This window comes from Mytilus galloprovincialis, chromosome 2 (genome assembly GCF_965363235.1).
Source record: "Mytilus galloprovincialis chromosome 2, xbMytGall1.hap1.1, whole genome shotgun sequence".
NCBI classification, from domain to species: domain Eukaryota; kingdom Metazoa; phylum Mollusca; class Bivalvia; order Mytilida; family Mytilidae; genus Mytilus; species Mytilus galloprovincialis.
The window spans coordinates 109,328,176-109,346,013 of record NC_134839.1 but is presented as its reverse complement, the minus strand read 5'-3'; the positions used below and the strand labels follow the sequence as shown (position 1 = coordinate 109,346,013).

Here is a 17,838-nt window from a genome sequence, read left to right as displayed (position 1 = left end):
ATGGATGCCCCAATCCCTCTTTCATTTTCTATGATCAGTGGACTGTGAAACTGGGGTCAAAAATCTAATTTGGCATTGAAATTAGAAAGATCATATCATAAGAAACATGTGTACTAAGTTCAAGTTGATTAGACTACAACTTCATCAAAACCTACCTTCACCAAAAACTTTTAACATGAAGCTGGACAGACGAACAGACGAACGGAAAAATGGACCCATAGACCAGAAACCATAATGCCCCTCTACTATGAGGGCGGGTTGGAGGGGTCCTGATCCCAAAATACCAGGGTGAAACATGAAATCCCGAGGTCCCTTATTTAAAGAAAGGAGTAGTGGTAATAAGGCCCTTACTTGGCCCAAAAATTACTGCAAATTACAAAGTTATCATACATACCCTTAAATTAATGAAAACTTGACTAAGGTTTTCAGAAAAACAAAACAAATTTGGCATTGAACAAGTTACCATGGCAACAAATCATGACTTAATTTGCATATTTTGTAAAATTCTTAAATTTCCTTAACCCGAATAATCCAGTCGTTATATTACGATCACTTCGATCACTCCATTAACGCCTGAATGCATCCACGATAAAAATGCGTCAACCGGAAATTTAAAAAACGAACTGCATCATGGGATCAATATATTTTGACATATGGCGCGAAATAGAGGAGGAGTTAAAATTGTTTGTAAACATGTACAATGGAGCAAGAGACGTGTTTTCATTGTACACACGTGTTTGATCCGAAAAATTTATCAAAGGAATGTAGAAGGAATATTCATAAAATTCACGGTGAGATCAATATATTAGAAACTTTAAAGTCAGTTTACGGTGGTGTTGAACTGCATGATTTTAGTGATTTTGAACAAGACTGTTTTGTTTGCAGTAAGTGCTATAATGTTATACAGGGTATATATAGGAGTCAGAGGAAACTTTCTACTTTGACAGACTCTTTGAAAAGTGTAGCATCTACAAAATTTTCATCGCTGAATCCAGAAAACACAACTGTAGTTTATACGCCATGCCCACTTGCAGAGGAAAAACGATCTCCGACCAAGAAAAGATCGAGGGAATGTTTGACTCCAGTGAAGTCGGGATACACACCTCATGGAAAGAAACCATTGCCAGCATCATGTCAAACTCCAAAAGCAAGAAGGAAGAAATTAAATTTCAACAAAACTCCACGTCAGACCCCTAAATCTACTACAAAATCTCCTGTCAGTCCAGGTCCAAAAGTGAAGGTTAGTCATTTATAATAATTCTATATGGTATTAAAGTTAATGTGTTATAAAATGTGTACTTTTTAAGTTTAATACAGTGCTAATTTTTTTTGGCACATGTATGTAATATAGACATAATGATACAGACTGAGAAATATATATATGTATACTCAAGGATTTGTTTAGTGAGACAATTTTGTAACATAATTATATTGCTACTGAATCATTTTATCCATTTGTCAACTGAACATGAAACTAATCACAGCTGGAATTGTCTTCTTTAACCAACTGTTAATTAATCCCATCTTCTTTATCTGTGATTTTGTCAACTTATCTGTGAGTGTTTAAATATTGACACCTACATGTATGTGTAATATGTCTCTTTGATCCATTAATGTAAACTGCATGTACAAATGTATGTTAATAGGAATAGTATGATTATTTTATTGTTTTTAAATTTGAAAAAATCAAAAAATTATAAAATGTTAAATCTTTTGACCAGGAAAATAATAACCATCTAAATCTGTTTTTTAATTAAGAAAATATATTTTTATATATAAATATAAATTGTTACGAGTCAAGACTGTTTGTATTAATTTATGAAATCTTTTATGTGTCTTCATTCAACTTTTTTTTATCATAACCAACAACATTTATTTTTACTTGATTAATGTTGGAATGTATGTATCTCTTTTCCATTTTATTATTTATTACCACTAACACTTGCATATATACATTTGTATATTTAAAGAAACATATAATTTTGGCTTCATGGTCAGGTGCCCCAAATTCATCAAGCTTCTGGATTTGTCCCTGTGCAGGTACAAATGTACATGCAAATTACTCCCTTGTTTGTTCTCATGTTGGTACATTGTATATTGTCTTCACAGGTACATCTGGGATTTAAAGGAAGTTCAAGACAAACTACATTGAAAGGTTCAAGTAAACTGGCTTGCAGAGCAATTGTGCTGAAGCAGTACAAAACAGCAAATAACCATTTACTCCAGATTGAGGATTTAAAGAAGGACATTTTTCAAATAACCAAAAAAAAGATGAGCCAGGAGCTGCAACAAATATGTCAAGCAAAGGATAGCGTGTTAAGAACAAAGAATCTAGAGAAATTTTCATGGAAGAAAGCTTACGATGAACTGAAACAAACATGTCCATTGGTAACAGAGTTGATGTTGTTGATTGCTGGAAATAAGAATAAACATATACCAAGAATTGTTTCCAGCATAGCCATATTGCTTTTCAACAGAAACTCACAGATGGGTGCAATACAAGCTATTAATAGTATTCTGATGTTCAGAGGTCACATTCGCACCAAGGTAACTATATCTTTTCATGGTAGCATATATCATGCATGTACAAAAAATATACAATCTGCAATGTAGAAAGTGTTGAACAGCTAACGTTTTGTGTTTAACAGATCTGGCTGAGGTTTGTCAAACAAAAAAATATTTTCAAAAGGAACATGTTGATTAATTAAAAAGTTGTGGTATGGTTGCTAATGAGACAGCTTCTCCACAAGACCAAATGTCATAGGAGTTAAAAACTATATATGTCATGATATAAGTTACCCTATGAGCTTCAACAATAAGCAAATTCAAACTTCAAAGTTTTTTAAAAGAGAAACTTGTATATATACATGTAATATACATGTATATGTAAAGTTAAATGAGTTTCTATCAATCAGTATTTGTACTGCTATCGTTGAATTGTTTCAATTTGAATATTTTATATGTTTTGTTTTTCAGGTTTACACTACATTTAACCATGCAGGTTTGAGCAGCTCATACAAATCATCCATCAGACATGTAGACCAGATATGCCAAAACTTTGACCAGCCGGTTCGGAATTGGGCTAATAGAGTAGCCAGTCATTACACCAAGAAATTAAGAGAAAGTGCTCATTCAGGTAATTAAAACTTCTTTAAATTCTTGAACTTTATATAATTAGTTGAAATGCACTATTTATTTAATAGAAATTCATTTATGTATATAAAAAGGTAGATGTGGTATGATTGCCAATGAGATGTACATTTTAACTCATCACAAGAGAAAAAATGGCACAGAGCAGCACTCTGATATTAATATTCTTTGATGATTTAAACTTATTTTTGAGTACTGTCAAATCAGAATATATTACATGCATTTATTATTGCAATTTAATCAATTTAGAATATTTAGCGATATTGATACAATTTAAATCCTATTTAATTCATATTAAAAATTCCAAAATGAGGTTTTTAACTTTGAATTATAATTGTGATAATAACCCTGTTGCAATTTTCACAATAATAAAAACATCTTAATAATTTCTGAATTTAGTAAGAAATGCATGTTGATGGATTCATATTTAAGACTCAAGATGAACATCTTATTTTTATTTTCTGCAGATGAACATAACTATGCATTGTCATCAGTGGAAGAACTCACTTCATGTAATACTACATTGCCAGTGTTGGAAACACCAGCAAAAGGACATACAGGTAATTTCACTTCAATAATGTATATTTCATGATTGAAAACTTAGTAATTAATACATGTACATGTATATGTTATTGCAAGCAGATTGAATATAATGTTAAATGTACTTTGCTGTTTGGAATTTCTTGACAAGTCTAAATCCATGGTTGCACATGTACAGTAATATGAATAAACAGAAAAAAGTGTAAAAGTGCTATATTTTGACATTAAACTATTAATTAGCTAGCTTTGACATTATCAGTACAAATACCTTCCACTGAGAGTTGTGAGAATTTGTAATTAATTATTCATTCTACTTAAATGTTTCAATATATTTTACACCAGTACATAAATATATTTATATGGTTCATATTTATTTTATAGGTACCAATCCAGTCAAATTATTCTGTGAGTCACCATTTGAATGTTCAACTCCCGAAAGTGAATCACCTACATACATGTATACAGCAGTACCAGTTTCACCCCTATCAGAGACACCTAGGACTTCACATTCATCTAATGGTATGTTGATTTTATTTTGGTTTTGTGTCTGGCAAACAATTTATAAGTAAATTGTGATATACATGTATATGCTTACTGAATATTTTTTTCCTTACCCGTACATGTATGTATGGTAAGAGCATGAATTGGTTGTCATAAAATTATGGTAAATGAAATTATTTTTTTATTTATCAATCATAACAAAAAAAGTAAAATTGAAAGGTCATTTATTTTTATTGATTCAACCACGAGTCTAGATATGAAATAAAAGTAATTTATTTGTTTACATTTTGATTTTAACAGATCTAGATACACCTGATCGTACATCAGCAGAAGTCTTTACAGAGTCTCCTTACACCACCATTATGGCGACAGAAACAGATGAAATACCTTCCTTCCAAATCGTTATGGACAACTTAAACATGATGACTAAAGCTAGACACAAAACAGAAGACACGTCTAACAAAATGCATAATCTTGTCCATGCTTTAGCTGTTCAAGACAGAGTTTCGGCAGATGACCTGGAGGACTGTGTACCTCAGGCTGATATACTAACTATACCAAATGAAGCTTTCCTACCCAGCAAAGAAGACTTCACTCAACTGAACCAGGAGTACAACATTTTAATTCAAAGGGTTCTTGTTGAGAACATAATACAGTTGAAAGAATGCAAGGAATTTGTAATTTATCATATACCACATCAATTTTCAAAAGAATCCAGGAAAAAAAGTTGTGTGGTAAGTTCCAAGTGTAAAGTACTTTAAACCAATTTTAATTCGAACAGATGTTCAGTTTATCAGCATTAGAAAACTGAGCTACTACTTAGAATTTTCCATATTTAACAGGGAAAATTAAAGTTGTTGCTGCTTATGCGTGTTATATTTAATATTATATAAGATGATTTAAAGATAAATAAGCTAAATGGTTACAATCAATTCAAATTTAATTTAAACACATGTATTAAACAGGACAAACATTAAAAAAAGTTCAACACATGCTGTTATTATGTGTACTTTTATTGATAATCAATGATAATATTTTTCAGATACCACTTGGCATTTTGGAGAAAGATGAAAATAAAACAGAAGAAATGATAGAAATTATAGAACATCTACAACAGTATACACCTAAAGCACACGATAAGATGATGCCACTTTTGATGGGAGGGGATGGACTCTCTGTTGAAAGAGGAGAAGGAGCACAGAGAGCCAGAGCTGATGGGATTTCACAAGAAGATCGCCTAGAAGGTTTTATTTGGAAAAGCGAAGACTGGCATGCCCATGTCATATCATTGCAGGTGTGAATTAGTATTGAGGTTTTATTTTTATAAAAGCATTTAAACTTATAGCAACTTGCACTTATTTTAACAATCCAATTCAAAGTATTTCATTGTTCAAATATCAGAACTATTATTTTTCATTATATAGATACAGATTGTCATGTTGTTTATATGACTACCAAAGTATAAATAAACAGTTTTTTTCCCATATAAACTTTAACCATCTGAGTACCTGTAAAGTGTTGTACATTTCTTGTTTAACTTGTTCAATAGTATTTGTTATCACCTGACCAATACATTGGAAAATTAATTTATAAATGGTACCCAAAAAAAAAATGTGCCGGACCCTCCATCATTCTGATTTAATTAAAGTTATATTGTTATAAATCTTTTCAAAGATACTTTTTATTCCACTAACTGTTCACATTTTTATCTGTAGGACACATTCAACCAGCTGTTTAAAGGAACTTCCTCACCAGAAAAGGGAACATTATTTCAGTTACGAAACCTTTTTGAACATAGAGGTGTTAAGTCTGAGGTATGTATTAGTATTTGTATATAGATAAGGATACATCACAGACACTTCATATGTCAGCACTTCCAACTTTAAATTTGACAATTAAAAGTATCAAACTAGAGTTCACTTTTGATCGTTCTGAAAGTTTGAAGCCACATTGAAAACAAGAGTTGGGATTACCAAACATAATTATACTGTTTTTGCACAGAAATAAACATTTTTTGTGAGAAAAAAATATGAAAAATTTAAAGAATTGAACTACATGTATACTTGATATAAAGGTTAAGGGAATCCATCTGTGATACAAAATTAGAACATGCACAGCCCAGAAAACACTTTTATTGCTGTTCTTAATCTCAAAATTATATATATATTTCTAACTTTGACCCCAGTTGATGAGCGAAGGACTAGTATTGTGTACATCGCACTGTTATGGGATTTAGATTTTTTTTTCTTGATTTTCATATGTACCATTATTGTATTGCAGGTAAAAGATGCTGTAAATAGTTGTCGGGACTTCCTGCGTTTTGTGACACAAGGATATGTCAAAACCAAAAACCTTGTTATCCAATTCCTGAGCTTGTCTTTTAGTGGTTGCTTTCTCTCATATCATTCATGTCATTTGTTGTTGTTTCTTATAATTGATGAATCAACTTTTACGCATTAATTTAACTAATTGTTGGAGGCTGTACAGCAGGCCATAACATTGGCTTATGGTTGCATATATTCATGCCCAGAGACAAGACTGAGACATTAGAAACAAGAGATAAAAAAATCGCAATAGGACAGAATAAAATAATGTATATATATATATATGAACCTGTTAAACCATGACACGTGTATGCCTTACATGTACATGTATGTACTTGTAACTTGTACCAAGTCAGGAGCTTGAAAAATCAGAGTGGTTTGTAGTTACATGTATTTCTTGTTTGGATTGTTTTACAATGTTACATATGCCTCTGAATGTCTTTATAAGTCTGCTTGTTTTGCTCATTGTGGAAGGCCTAGCAGTTGCTAATTACTTTTGTGTCATGTTCTCTGGTACCCGAAAGAATGTATTCTCATTGGCAATCATACAACATCAGATTTGTAAACAAGCATACAACAAAAAGAATTTAAGATACTGGACAAGTCAAAGCTTGGTGTACTTTGAAATGGAAAAATTGTAGAAATACTAGAACAAAAATTGGTTGATCAGAAAAGTTAGTCTGCATTTTTAATTGCAATTATGAAGTTTCGGAAAATTGAAGGACTACATGTATTCAATAATTTGGATCAAGGAAAATCTTTTACAAACTGTGCTTTACAAAATTTATAAATGATATTTGTTATTGTTACAAAACTGAAACTATTGCAATTACCAAATTTATATTTAGAAGTTACTGTACTACATGTACTAGTATGCAGTTAAATTTACATGTCTATATAGAACAAGGCATCAATTTGTCAAAGAGTTTACTGGTATATATTTCAGTCTTGTGTATCATATACATGTAACAACTTTAATCTAAAATTATAGTAAAGTTAATCTTTAACTTCTGCAATGAGTTCAAGAATATCTCCTGCCAGGTTATGATCTATAAGTCCAAGAGACACAATGTCGTCTTCGCTGAATATGAAGTCTGCATTTTCTACAATGGTTTCAATCATAGAACTATTAAAAAGAAGATGACGTCCTTTTTGTTCTTCATCAAGGAACTCGTAAAAATCAAGTAAGTTTTCCCTCACTGCTTCATTAAGAAAACCACAAAATTGTCCAAGCAAGAAGTCGTCTTCTCTTGAGAATAAGTCATTGGAACTGTTTTCATCATGAAAGCTGAAGCAGTTTCCACATTCACAATTGACTTTACAGTTACTGCAGCAGCGACACAATGATGTTGGTTGGCTTGATCTTGTCCCTGATGATGGTGATGCAATGTCGTCTAATTTAAAATGAGATGTCAGCTGCATACGCAAGCATTTTGTGGTTGTACAGAAGTCACGCACTGATTCCTTGCAGCGATTTTTAGCTATGTCATAACCGGAATAATATACACACGAGACTGATTCTCTACCGTCTCTACCAGCTCTCCCACTTTCCTGAGAATATTGTTCCAGACCTCGAGGTGCACCCCAGTGTATAACACGTTCAATATCAGGAATGTCCACACCCATACCAAATGCGATTGTAGCAAATATAACTCGCAAATTAGTGTCATAACTTGGGAATTGGGACAAAACATGGGTCTTGTTTGTGTCTGCGGTTGAGCGGTGAAACATTGCAACCATTCTTTTCTCAAGATCATTGCCTTGTTCTATTTCATTACAGAAATGTTCATATAAATCAGCACAAGACATTATGTTTCTGCAGTAAACAATTGTTTTTTTGGAACTTTTACCATTTGTCTTTAAATCATTAAGAAGCCAATTTAGTTCTTCTTTCTTCTTGTTGGATTTCTGCATATGATATATCACATTTGGTCTGTCAGGGAGAAGTGATACTGTGCGTGTGTCATTTCGTATCATTTGGAGTTTTTTCATTATTTCTGTTCTCATAGTTTGTGTTGCTGTTGCAGTAAGCGCCACAAAAGCTGTTTTTTCAGGAAAAACTGATCTCAGTTCATTTAGTCGGTCATATTCTTTTCTAAATTCACCACCCCTGAAATAAAGAGTACATCTAAACTTAAAATATGTCAAGTTAATAAACTACTGGTAATGTTATCTATTTTAAAATAATCAATTCAACATAATTTAAAACTCAGGATATTGTTTTTTTAAGCAACTGACATGTGGCATGGGCTTTGCTCATTGTTGAAGGCTGTACGGTGACCTATAGTTGTAACTTGTTAATGTCTGTGTCATTTTGGTCTCTTGTGGACAGTTGTCTTATTGGCTATCATACCACATCTCCTTTTTTATAAATACATGTACATGTATGGCATTATATCTTTTAACTTTTATTAATTTTATTCAATAGCCAAAAGCATATTGATTATAGTTAATTTATACATTTTATCAAGGAATTGTATATACAAATATTATTCCTTGATTTTATGCTGGAAAAAATCAATCTTTTTGAATGAAATAAATCAATTAATGATTATACATTTATATAAGGTCTATAAAATCATTGTGTACATCTTTAAATTCAGAAATTCTTGCAAGATTTTTATTATTTATTGGCATAATGTGACTACATGCATGTACTCCATACTTAAGACTGAAATATAAATAAGCACTTTCATTCTGAAACCCAAATCATATATATTTACTGCAGCTTTCCTCCAAATCGCATTAATTAAACTATTTAAATTTAACAGTTCTTCAAAATTACAGTAATGAATACATGTAAAAATAAATTTACAGTATAGTATTATCATGTGCATATTCGATATTATAATTTATATATAAAACAATAACTATTAGTTTAAAATTAATTAAAAGAAAAATAATTATTTTTGAAAAGATATTTTTTCATAATGTCACTGTATTTATAGGACTGATCCTATCATGTCCAAAAGTTTAAAGAGGAACCCAACAATATGTCCTCATAGTCACATTTGTAATAAAAAAAAAAGGGGGTTCAACTAACAAGACCCCCCCCCCCTTTTTACCCTTGAGGCGATGATAATAGTGAATGTACAGAAACTTATAACCTAGTCCTAGTAGCAGCTAGCTATAAACAACATGATACATCGTAAATATTCGGTCAAATTGTAGACCGACTTCAACACATTCAATTATATACACACAACGCAACACTTATACTAAAAAATAAAACCAGGGCGAACGGACTCGGGGCGAACAGAAACTAGGGCGAACCAGAATCAGGGCGGACGGACCCGGATTCCCCCTTTTACCCTTGAGGCGATGATAACTTCTATAAAACAATTAATAAGAGATTGTATATAAGACTTACCATTCAGTTATACAATGTGCTTCATCAATGATAACTGCCTTTACACGATCATGGAAAACACCTGAGGTCAGACTCTTCCTCCACATACCAGATGTCAATGCAGCCTCTGGCGAGGAAAATACGATTGAGAATTGTCCTTCAGATATTTTCTGACCAACACCTTTATCTTTCTGAATTTCACCAACCACAACAGATGTTATTGACAGTTTTTCCAGCTTTTGAACTTGATCCAGCATCAATGCTTGTAGTGGTGAAATGACAACAATAGACGATTTCTCTCCAGTCAAGGCCTCAAATATCTCGGGCAGATAAAAATAAACACTGGACTTTCCGTAACCCGTCGGCAGAGTAACGAATGTATCATTCAATTGGACAATTGCTTTTATAGATTCTTCCTGTTTATCTTTAAACTTGAAGTCATATTTATCTTCAATCATTCGAAGGCTTTGGTCGACGTCCATTTTGAAATTTGTAAACAAGCGGTATTTACTACGGAAGTGATCATTGCGCATACTCGCCATGGGATAGACTCTGATTGGTCTGTACAATTTGTGCAGGGCTGACGCGACCAATGATCAATCTGCCTTCAAGCCCTCGAGAAAAGTAGTGGATAGAGGGCGCTGAATTATTCGAGTTAAAATTTCCTTGTTTTTTCATCAAATTTTAAGTATATTTTAGATTGAAAAAGTATGTACACACCAGAGAAACAACTTTATATTTTAGGTGATAATGTCAATAGTTATAATAAAACTTCAGTTAAATTATTTTGTTGTTTCTTGGCTGCGCACCATGTTTCCACAACCAAATTAAAGATAGAAAACTGCATAAGTTCTGTATTTTTTATCGTTTTTGTGAAAACAGTATATGACGTAATTGTGACGTCATCAGATAAAAATCTTGATGATTTTCATTTATATTTCTTGACCCTATGCATTTCTCAACATTATGTGCCAATTTGAAACATTTATCAAACATTTAATTTTCTTGGGCCAAAACCTACTCCTTTAAATCCCGACATCCCAAAATTCGAAAAAAAAATTCTCTGATCCCGAAAGGGTCAATACCAAAATCCTGAGCTTAAACACACACAATCCCGAAAGGTCCTCCCCCTTCTACTATCAAAGGTGGGGCATAAATAGAAGAGGATGTATGATTGTCAATGAGACAACTCTTCACAGTCACTGTATGGCCTTGAACAATGAGCAAAGCCTATACTGCATGTTCTATACCTAAATCGATGAGACACTTATCAAAATGAAGCACTCTGTCCCAAAAAATGCAGACTAATAATATATCTAGAAAGAGAGAGAGAGAGAGGACAGATAAGTTAAATACAATTTATATGTAACCTAAAATATTCTTAGTGTTAAAAATTAATTAGTCAGAGATACATTTTTTATATTGCTTTTTTTTTCTTTCTTCTGTATTTACCCTTTGTTACCATTGTCAGGTGGTAGTGTAATTGGTTGTGTAAAATCCTGACTATTGAAAAACAAATAAAAGATAAAAAAAAATCTTATATATATATATATATATATATATATATATATACTTTTATCATATGTTCAATAAATAAGAACGTATTCATATCCTTATTTCTTTTCAATTTTGAATATGAGAAATTCTTATAAAAATAATTGTCTCAACCTATCAGATTTGTAATCATTGTGACAAAATCATGAAAAATAGATTTAACCTACCCCAATCATAGTTTAAGATATATCTCTTGTATCTAAATCCTCCAAACGCAATATCCACTTCAAATTGGCAAGGATCAAACTTAACCCAGAATGGTATATTGAAGGTCACCATTCTATCTCCTAGTGGAAGTTTGAAGGTCAGATCCAAACAACAATGTAGACCTAGACAATTGTCTGTCATCTGACACTGGACCATGGTTCTGATACTGGCTGGCAAGTATTTCTGGGGGTTAATCATCACTGGACAATCTGATAAATATACAATGTTATTTGTTACACAAGTACATTCCTTAATTCAAATCAAAAACAGCAGAGAATATTGTTTATAAATTAAGAGGCTTTGCATGTAATGTTCTACCAAATAATACAGTATATAAATTATAAAGTATATACCGGGTAAAAAGAAATAATAAATAATTTCCTACCTACAGGTCCTTTTGGTACATCACATGATCCAGAGGTAAAATATTTCTGAAACAATAAATTATAAACTTTATGTTAATATCCTAAAAACAATACAGAAAGCAATTGCAGCTAAATGATGGACTAAAGTGATCCAAATCAATCAGAATAAATTCATAAAATCAGTGCTGTTGCTTTGATGTCACACCTAAATCTCCAAAGAAGACCCTATTATATCAGGGCATGGAAGTATTATATTGGCATTATACTTTTGTACTGTTTTTTGTTCTTAGGTTCTGCTGTTAATGTTAAAATTGCTCCAGTTAGATCGTTTCAATCATCCACAAATTAAAAAAAAAATTTCAGCGCATTAAAGGAATAGGTTCAGTAAGACCCCTTTTTGGCCCCAAAATATAGCAGTTTTACAAAGTTGTTAAAATGTAAACTTTTAGTTATCTATTGGACAGTAGAATGCTTCTGCTACATAAATATGGGCTGTTTTTGACATAACAATGCACATATATCGGGTACTAGCACCATAAAGTCATGCTAATTTACTGAAATCTTCACAATTCTAGCATTTTAGTTAAATTTTAGACAGTTTTCAGGTAAAACGAAAGTGGCCGCATTCGTTTTCATCCTTAATATTGAAATGTAAGTTGTATTTTATGATAATACATAATATATATAAAGTTTGAGGATGAACACGGATGCGGCCACTTTCGTTTTTGACAAAAACCATCTGAAAAGTGACATTTTTCGGCATATTTGGTAGATTTTTTATATATGAGCTTGAATCGGATCGTTTTTAATTACTAAATCAGTTAAAATCTTTCACATAAACTAATTGATTCAAATGAAATAGACACTTAAGTGTTTAAAAATTGGTCAAAATCTTTCGTCAGATGAACCTGAAATTTGAGGCCAAAATCGGTCCTTACCGGACCTACTCCTTTGTAGAAATGGAGTTCAATTTGAATAAGATTGCCCAATGATATAAATTTGATTCACTATCTGAAACTCACCATTTTATTAAAAAAAGATTCATGTTAGTTTTGAGCTTGAAATATATTATACACACTTGGATGACTTTCTTGTTTAATGTGTTCATGGATAAGCTGTTCAATTGACTCATCATCTCCTCTTATTTTTATATCTCTTTCCCTTTTAAAACTACTTACATCTAAACCCAAATGTCGTAAGACAATGTCAAATGCTTCCTCTGTCATTTTACCACCAATAGCTGTGATCAGATCAGATATGGAATCTCCTGAAAAATGTGTATTATAAAGATAAACTGCTCATAATATACACCATAATATACAAATTACTGCACATAATATAAACCATAATATACAAATTAAATTACTATACATAATATAGACTACTGCAAAAAATATACATATAACTGCAGGAGAGTAGTTGCAAGTTTTACAAATTCTGTTGCTTTCAGCAGTTTATATTTTGTTAGAAGTTTTTAATCTCTTTTACAATAATTTAACATGATAGGAAAGAAAGGAACTTATAAGTTGCCAAATTAGATCATAAAGATTGAGTGTGTTTTTCAATAATAAAAAATAAATAAAATCTAGCTTGTTATCGATCTACAAGTACTATATATACCATGGTTCTTACGAGTTAACATATTTAAACAAACGAATACGAAGGATGAGTTTGTTTAATTATGTTAATGAGTAAGACACATGGTATATAAAATTTGCAATATAAATAAAATGATTGACAGCTTCAAGACCTTGAACTAATATTGGAAATTGATCACGTTACAGTTTTATCCAATGAAATGGAAGCTTGAGCAAGTCACTTTTGCGTCTTGGGTATGATCTTCTGTGTATTTCATGTAATAAAAACCCCGATTTTTAAGAAAGTCAAGAAAATGTCGGATTTTCCCTATTTTAGTTTTGTGCCCCGTGTATGATCGTATGGTCAGGTAATTTTATTATGTCATCAGAAAGTAAATAAAAATGTCGGATTCCAGCGACAAGGATTAAATTATTATTCTAATGACGGTAAGATTATTATTTTTTGTTGGGTTTCAAGGTATCATAAAATTAATCATATTTTACAGGTTGTTCATCTAATTGAAAAATGCATATTTATACATGTATAGTTTTTGTACAAACTGCTTTTCTTCCGTTATTTTATTAATTCGATTATTAGATTATTTATTAAAACACAATTTTAATGATAAAACACTGTATTTAAACAGTGTCGGATCAAGGGAGCGTAGTTAGTGTACATCCCCCTAATTGACCGCCCAAAAAAAATCATGTTCTTCACAGATTTTTGTTGCCGATATTTATTCCTTTTTCTATAGTTACCCCCTTTTTGAATCGTAATTTAATTGAATTTTCGCAAAGGAAATGATAGTATTAAATTTAGATTTTTTTTCAAAAGTGAAAGAAGAAACATTTAGTAATTTTTCCAAAATTAAAGTCATATGAAACGAGTGAGTGGTGAAAAATAATGTTTGTCCAATTCTTGAACCAATGCATGTATACATCATAAACTTAGTCATCTGTGCACGATTTTATCATTATTTTCGCAAATATATCATATAATCGTCAATTTTTTTTCTCTCTGTTTGTTATGATTTAACAAATATGGCTGCTCATTAAATGCCGTGTTTTGAAGCCGAGTTTTACCGATTGTCACCTTATAGTAAACAAATCACAAAAAGCATGGGTATTGAGCACGTGTTTAACATGTATAATCAGATATTTGTTTATTTCAATGACAGATCCATGCGTATTGTGGTCACCGGATTTTTACGAGGAGGGTTACGCTCGGGTCACTATGCATACGGAAAATATGTCGGCGAATTGCTTGCTGGAAGCAAGCAATTAAATATAAGTAAACTTCTTCTAAATGTGGACTAATTAAAGAATTTTCATCAGAAAAAAGTATATGTACATAAGTTGTATAATGAAAACTATCCATTTAGTTATAAAAAACATATGCATATTTTTTTTTAATTTGAGGTTTCTTATGACTTTAAGGGAACTCGTAACAATTCTATATAGTTTGAAAAAAGTTTCTTGAGATGTGGTACACATGATTTATTGCTTTTTGTTATAAAGTGAAAACAAATGAAGATCTTGACCTTTTAGTACATTTTTCAGTTTCCTAAATATTTCAGAGGCGGACACCTTTCAAAAAAAGGTGGAGCTTCAGCCATGGAATAACATGGAAATGAATATGTTGTACCATAGCTAAGCTCTGCCTCCTTTCCTTTGGATTCTAGTTGAGTTGCATATTTAATTAGCAAAGTATGGTACAACATCAATTGGCATATAATATACCATGGTTTTCCCTCACCACACTTTTTAGGCAAATTATTTCATTAAAACATCAAAGGAAAAAATCCAATTTATGTTACAAGTTGTGAAATATTAAGAATTACCTGAGGAAGTGAAGTTTTCATTACATATTGGTATAGGTATTTCATGGTTCTCCTTACCTGAGAAAGTGAAGTTTTCATTACATATTGGTAAAGGTATTTCATAGTTCTCCTTACCTGAGAAAGTGAAGTTTTCATTACATATTGGTATAGGTATTTCATGGTACTCCTTACCTGAGAAAGTGAAGTTTTCATTACATATTGGTATAGGTATTTTATGGTTCTCCTTACCTGAGAAAGTGAAGTTTTCATTACATATTGGTATAGGTATTTCATGGTTCTCCAAGAACATCTGATCTATAATACAACTACCCTGGAAACACAGCTTTAGACCAAAGTCAATCTCAAACACTTTCTTGTCATCATTTTTGTCAATAACAAAGCTGAAAGGATGAATAAATCAGTAAGTGACTCCAAACACATTATGTGCCTGTACCAAGACAGGCCCTATGAACCATGTGTTGTTTGTTGTGTTTGATTTTGTTTTTACATTTATTTTCTTGTGGGAGTCCAGAGTTGGTGGTTTTTGTGATTTGTTGTACGTTCTAATGTGTTCAGTAATTAATTATTGTATTTCTTACAAAATAGACTGTATAATTCTCATATGACATTTAACTAAATAACAAATATAGATATCAGTGACTTACATTACTTGCACATCCTTTGTTATAGTTAGAGTCTCTGTCTTTCCTAGAAAATAAATAACCACATTTGTCACATTTGTGCTGTTAACATATTCATCATTACTAGAGCAGACAGCTATATCTTAGATTCAATTATTATCTTATATCCTATTAACAGTAAATGGAAGTTTATTTAAAAAGTTATACAGACACATCTACATGTTTTTTTTTTTATCTTAAAGATTTGAAAAAAAGATAATCAAATGAAAAGTGCAAATAATTAATAATATTTCTGTTTCTACTTCTCATAACAATGTTTACATATTCATATTTTCAACAATATTGAGGTGAAAAAAAATAATTTCAACAAAATTATTATCCACATCAATTAAAATTGACATGAATATAAGGTGACTTCCCATAAGTATAATATTTGAGTCAATGTAACATCCAATTAATTTTACCCCATTGATAACTGATCAGGATCAAGGATCTTATTCTTCCTTCAAATCCAAACTTCAGAATATATTTACAGAAGTCCAGCTCTACAAACGCCCTGAACGATTTGGCATGATTAAAATCAGCAATGCTCAGTGATATATCTGTACAGGCATCTAACCGTAGACAGTCATTGGATACATAGTAATACAGATGGTCGTTAAGCCAACTATTAGAGATATCTGGCAATGATAGTTCTCTCCCCATTGTTTCACATCCTACAATTTATAACATATTTATATTAAACGAAACAGTAAACATATATTACGCCTTTGAGGTAGATGCATTTGGCACATAGGATATGAAATGGTTTAGATTGTGGGTACAAAATGGTAATTTTGGGTACAAAAAGGCAGAGGTACCTAAAGGTCAAAGTAAATCAAAGTGATGGAAATCACTCATGGAAAGATTAGAAGAGTAGTTTGAATAATTTCATATTATATTAAGGTATGGTGGGGGAAAATGAAATTGGTATGGTGGGGGAAAATGAAATTGTTATTTGGATGGAGAGTTGTCTCATTGGCACTCACACCACATCTTCCTATATCTATTAATAAAGCACTTTTGCTGAAAATTGCATTAACAGCAGGTATTTAGAAGGAAAAGTGCTTTTCCAGTATGAGGAAAAAATGAGCTCAATTAAATAATATGGGTCTCTTAATTTGCGCAATTTTATTTAAACTGCAGTTTATATCTTATCCAAATAATGTTGCCTGTTCTGTACATGTTGCAAAAAAAACCAAAAAATTGCAAATCAAAAATTCTTCTACTACAATGTAAGTAAATGTTACCAACTATCCTTGTAAGACATAAAATCTAGACCAACAGCTTAGAACGTTAAAGTGTCAACAAAAATAATCTAAAAATGTTGTTTTGGGCATTTTGTAAGTTGAAACATAGGTTATATGACATTGAAGATTAAAAGTTGTAGAGTGCATTTTGATCAATTTTTTAAGTATTTTTCAACACAGGGTATTGAAAATGTACTTTTTCAACGTAAACAAATTAAAAAACTTATTTTATTGAAATGTGGATTCTTTCTTGATTGCAAAAATATATATTCACTTCTAATAAAAATTCAAATGACTAAAATAGCATTTTAATTGATTGGGAATAAACTAATGAACAATGGTTTGTTATAATTAAAAGTTTTAAAATTTTAAAACTGTTTCAAGCCAAATCCTGATAAAAAAGTGAACTAATCTAAATTGTTGATTAATTACAAATGATTATTGGAAATTAATTAAGTAAATTATAGGCCTTACTTGAATACCTTTTATATATTCATATTTATATTCATATTTCATTTTTT

General features: G+C 31.3%; 3 protein-coding genes across 3 annotated transcripts in view; 1 reads left to right on the top strand and 2 right to left on the bottom strand.

Annotated features, from left to right (window-relative positions):
- LOC143062603 (uncharacterized) overlaps positions 1 to 17,838 on the bottom strand; it is a 142,496-nt gene that overhangs the window by 63,115 nt on the left and 61,543 nt on the right. The window contains exons 37-42 of the mRNA XM_076234267.1: positions 16,493 to 16,744; positions 16,053 to 16,095; positions 15,637 to 15,788; positions 13,169 to 13,257; positions 12,011 to 12,056; positions 11,586 to 11,834 (exon numbers count right to left, since the gene is read on the bottom strand). Of these exons, the coding sequence (XP_076090382.1) occupies positions 11,586 to 11,834; positions 12,011 to 12,056; positions 13,169 to 13,257; positions 15,637 to 15,788; positions 16,053 to 16,095; positions 16,493 to 16,744 (831 nt within the window). The remainder of the gene's footprint in view (positions 1 to 11,585; positions 11,835 to 12,010; positions 12,057 to 13,168; positions 13,258 to 15,636; positions 15,789 to 16,052; positions 16,096 to 16,492; positions 16,745 to 17,838) is intronic.
- On the top strand, positions 520 to 7,387 carry LOC143061960 (uncharacterized). Its single transcript, XM_076233817.1, has 10 exons — positions 520 to 1,240; positions 2,110 to 2,547; positions 2,977 to 3,136; positions 3,618 to 3,710; positions 4,072 to 4,209; positions 4,492 to 4,925; positions 5,234 to 5,485; positions 5,907 to 6,005; positions 6,472 to 6,528; positions 7,364 to 7,387. The coding sequence occupies exons 1-10, from the start codon at positions 701 to 703 to the stop codon at positions 7,385 to 7,387; spliced, it is 2,235 nt and encodes a 744-aa protein (XP_076089932.1). The 5' UTR covers positions 520 to 700.
- Positions 7,164 to 10,475, bottom strand: LOC143065347 (ATP-dependent DNA helicase RecQ-like). The gene is made up of 2 exons (XM_076238875.1): positions 9,886 to 10,475; positions 7,164 to 8,625 (listed from the first exon to the last, which is right to left on the bottom strand). The coding sequence occupies exons 1-2, from the start codon at positions 10,404 to 10,406 to the stop codon at positions 7,512 to 7,514; spliced, it is 1,635 nt and encodes a 544-aa protein (XP_076094990.1). The 5' UTR covers positions 10,407 to 10,475; the 3' UTR covers positions 7,164 to 7,511.